We start from the raw sequence: 2,500 nt of genomic DNA on the forward strand, positions 1-2,500 counted from the left end.
GCGGTCGTCGCTGGCGGCCGAGCCCGCCTCCTCCTGGCCCTCCTCCCCCGCCGCCGGCCCGCCCCACGAGCTCCGCTCCAGCTCCTGCCGGAAGTTCTCGTACACGCCGGCGCCCCCGGGGCCCCCGCAGGCCCCCCCGCTGCTGCTGCCGCTGTCGCTGCCCGCGAACGTGCTGCTCCCCGCCGCCGAGTACACCGAGAAGGACGCCGACATGGCCTTGCAGCGCCGCGACTGGCGCAGGGGCTCCCCGCCGACGCCGTCGATCCCGCTGTCGCCGTACTCGCTGTCCTCCGTCACGTCCTGGAGGAGACAAACGCCCCAAACGCCACGTCAGGGACTTCTTATATCTCTCAGGGACAGCAGGAGCATTTCAGCGTAACCCCCGTTTTATGGGGCAGCGTGTTCTGAACTGGTCATTCTAATGCCTCGTCACAATCACTACGGGTGACTGAAAGCTCTAGAACTTAGAATATAGGAAGAAAACATTCCAAAAAACCTGCTTTTCAAAAGGTTAAGAGAAGAAAACGCAGCAGAAGCTATGATTCTAACGCCCTCCTCCTTCCCACACCCCGCCCTGTTCAACTTTCAGTGACAACGATTACCGTACGCACTTTGCAGAAGTGGCTAGGCTATCGTACCACTTCTGTGTGTACCTACGACCAATGGCAATAAGGAGCTGCTTACACCATGCCAACAATGCCAAAGCTGCAGCGTGTGTACTCTGCCGATAAATTTACTCTGTACTGCTTACACATTTAGCAGACATTACAGTTAGCACTTCTTAAATTGCTAGAGCTCCACTTACATTTTCGAGAAGCCACGCAGTGTGCTACAGGTGAGCTAGCACAAACCGTAGGTGACAGCCGATGGCCACTACCTTTGACGCCCTGGAGCTGCTGGTGACGCATTCGTGAGGGTAACCAGGGGGAACCCTGTCCGACCGGAGCCCGCCCAATCCCCGCAGGGCGAGTAAGATAGCGCCCTAGCTCCACGGAGTTTCTTCCTAAACTGACGGCAACTCTCCCCGTTCCGATTCTCACCACTGTTTCACATCTGTCGAGAGAGGCCCCGGACCTCAGCCGATGGAGAAGTGACCCCTCGGCAGGGGAACATGAAAGACACCGCGGTGACTTCCGGGTGCCAAACCCATTCAAGGAGACGAGGAGCTCTGCACCTCGGCCAGGGACTCGTCGAGAAGAGGCCGAATAATCAGCCTGGCACAGGGGTCGCCCAGGGGTCACAGGCGCAGGGGCTGATGGGACGTTTCTGGTTTCTGTCCTTTACGGAGCTGCAGCAACGGGGGAATCAAACCCAGCTAACGCTTTTTTGCTCCACTTCCGAAACACTGGAATAAAACGTTCCCAGTGAGCGAGCTTGTCCGGATTCCTGGGCCGCCCCTGGAAACGTTGTTCCTAAGTCGAAAGGAACGTTGCGGGAACAGACCTTCAAACATTACTCATCTTTGCTGAGCTCAGCTGAAACTGAATTGGCATTGTGCTTGGTTATAGATTTGTGTAAAAAAAAAAAAAAAAAAGCAATGCGGAATGCTAACGATGTCCAATGAAGCTGACATCTCAGTACCAGCATTCAGAACATTCCCAAAACGCTAATGACATCACACACCGTTCGTGATGTCTATTAATGGCTATATGATAACCATCATGGCATGCTAGCAGTGCACTTGAACGCAACGTGCCAGGAATGTTTTTCAGCGATTTTAGCACAATTTGTTTGGAAATTATTGGATAAATATGTTTGGGGAAAATTCTCCAAATAGCATTATTTCACTACCAAAGACCAACAAATCATCCAACAGCTTTGCTAAAGATTTATATATTTTTATATTTTAGTATGATTTTTCATGAGGTAAAATCGATTTCTGTGAATGTAGCCCACTATCTTGGCCAACACAATTCATAGAAAAGAGGATTTGTTAGTTTTTCCAACGTTGAAATGCTGTATGAAATCTGACCTGAAAAATGAACTAGAATGTTTTCCCACTTTTTTTGAAACTTTGCAGGTTAGCTGGGTACAGTTTAGACTGCCAAAGCCTTAGATTATTTAAAAGCAGCCAAGCTTTTCAGAGAAGCAGCAAACGTAGAACACTTCCCCCAAAGAAACACTACTCCCGTACGTCTTGTGAGGGAGGCTGTGGAAGACGTCTCTTGTTCACATTGAGTTTTTATTTTCCTGGGCGAGGAAGTGGAGAGGTCTGGGTGTGATGAAACTGAAAGGGGAGCTACACTCGCTCTGTAAATGGTGGGTTAAGACTTTTAGAGCAGGGCTTTAATATTCTGAGCCCCAGAAAATTGGAGACACAGAGAACCCTTGTGTGTGTGAGTGTGTGTGTGTGCATGTAGTGTGTGTGCTGTATGTGTGTGTGTGTGCGTGTGCTGTTTGTGTTTGTGTGTGTGTGTGCTGTGTGTGTGTGTGCTTGTGTGCGTGTAGTGTGTGTGCTGTATGTGTGTGTGTGTGCGTGTGCTGTTTGTGTGTGTGTGTG

At 50.7% G+C, this 2,500-nt stretch overlaps 1 protein-coding gene across 1 annotated transcript in view; it reads right to left on the minus strand.

Annotated features, from left to right (window-relative positions):
- The window catches only part of LOC133132529 (rho guanine nucleotide exchange factor TIAM1-like), a 76,308-nt gene that overhangs the window by 44,709 nt on the left and 29,099 nt on the right, over window positions 1-2,500 (minus strand). The window contains exon 4 of the mRNA XM_061247997.1: window positions 1-300. This exon is cut by the window's left edge and continues 181 nt beyond it. Within this exon, the coding sequence (XP_061103981.1) occupies window positions 1-300 (300 nt within the window). The remainder of the gene's footprint in view (window positions 301-2,500) is intronic.

This window comes from Conger conger, chromosome 7 (assembly GCF_963514075.1).
Source record: "Conger conger chromosome 7, fConCon1.1, whole genome shotgun sequence".
Taxonomy (NCBI): Eukaryota; Metazoa; Chordata; class Actinopteri; order Anguilliformes; family Congridae; genus Conger; species Conger conger.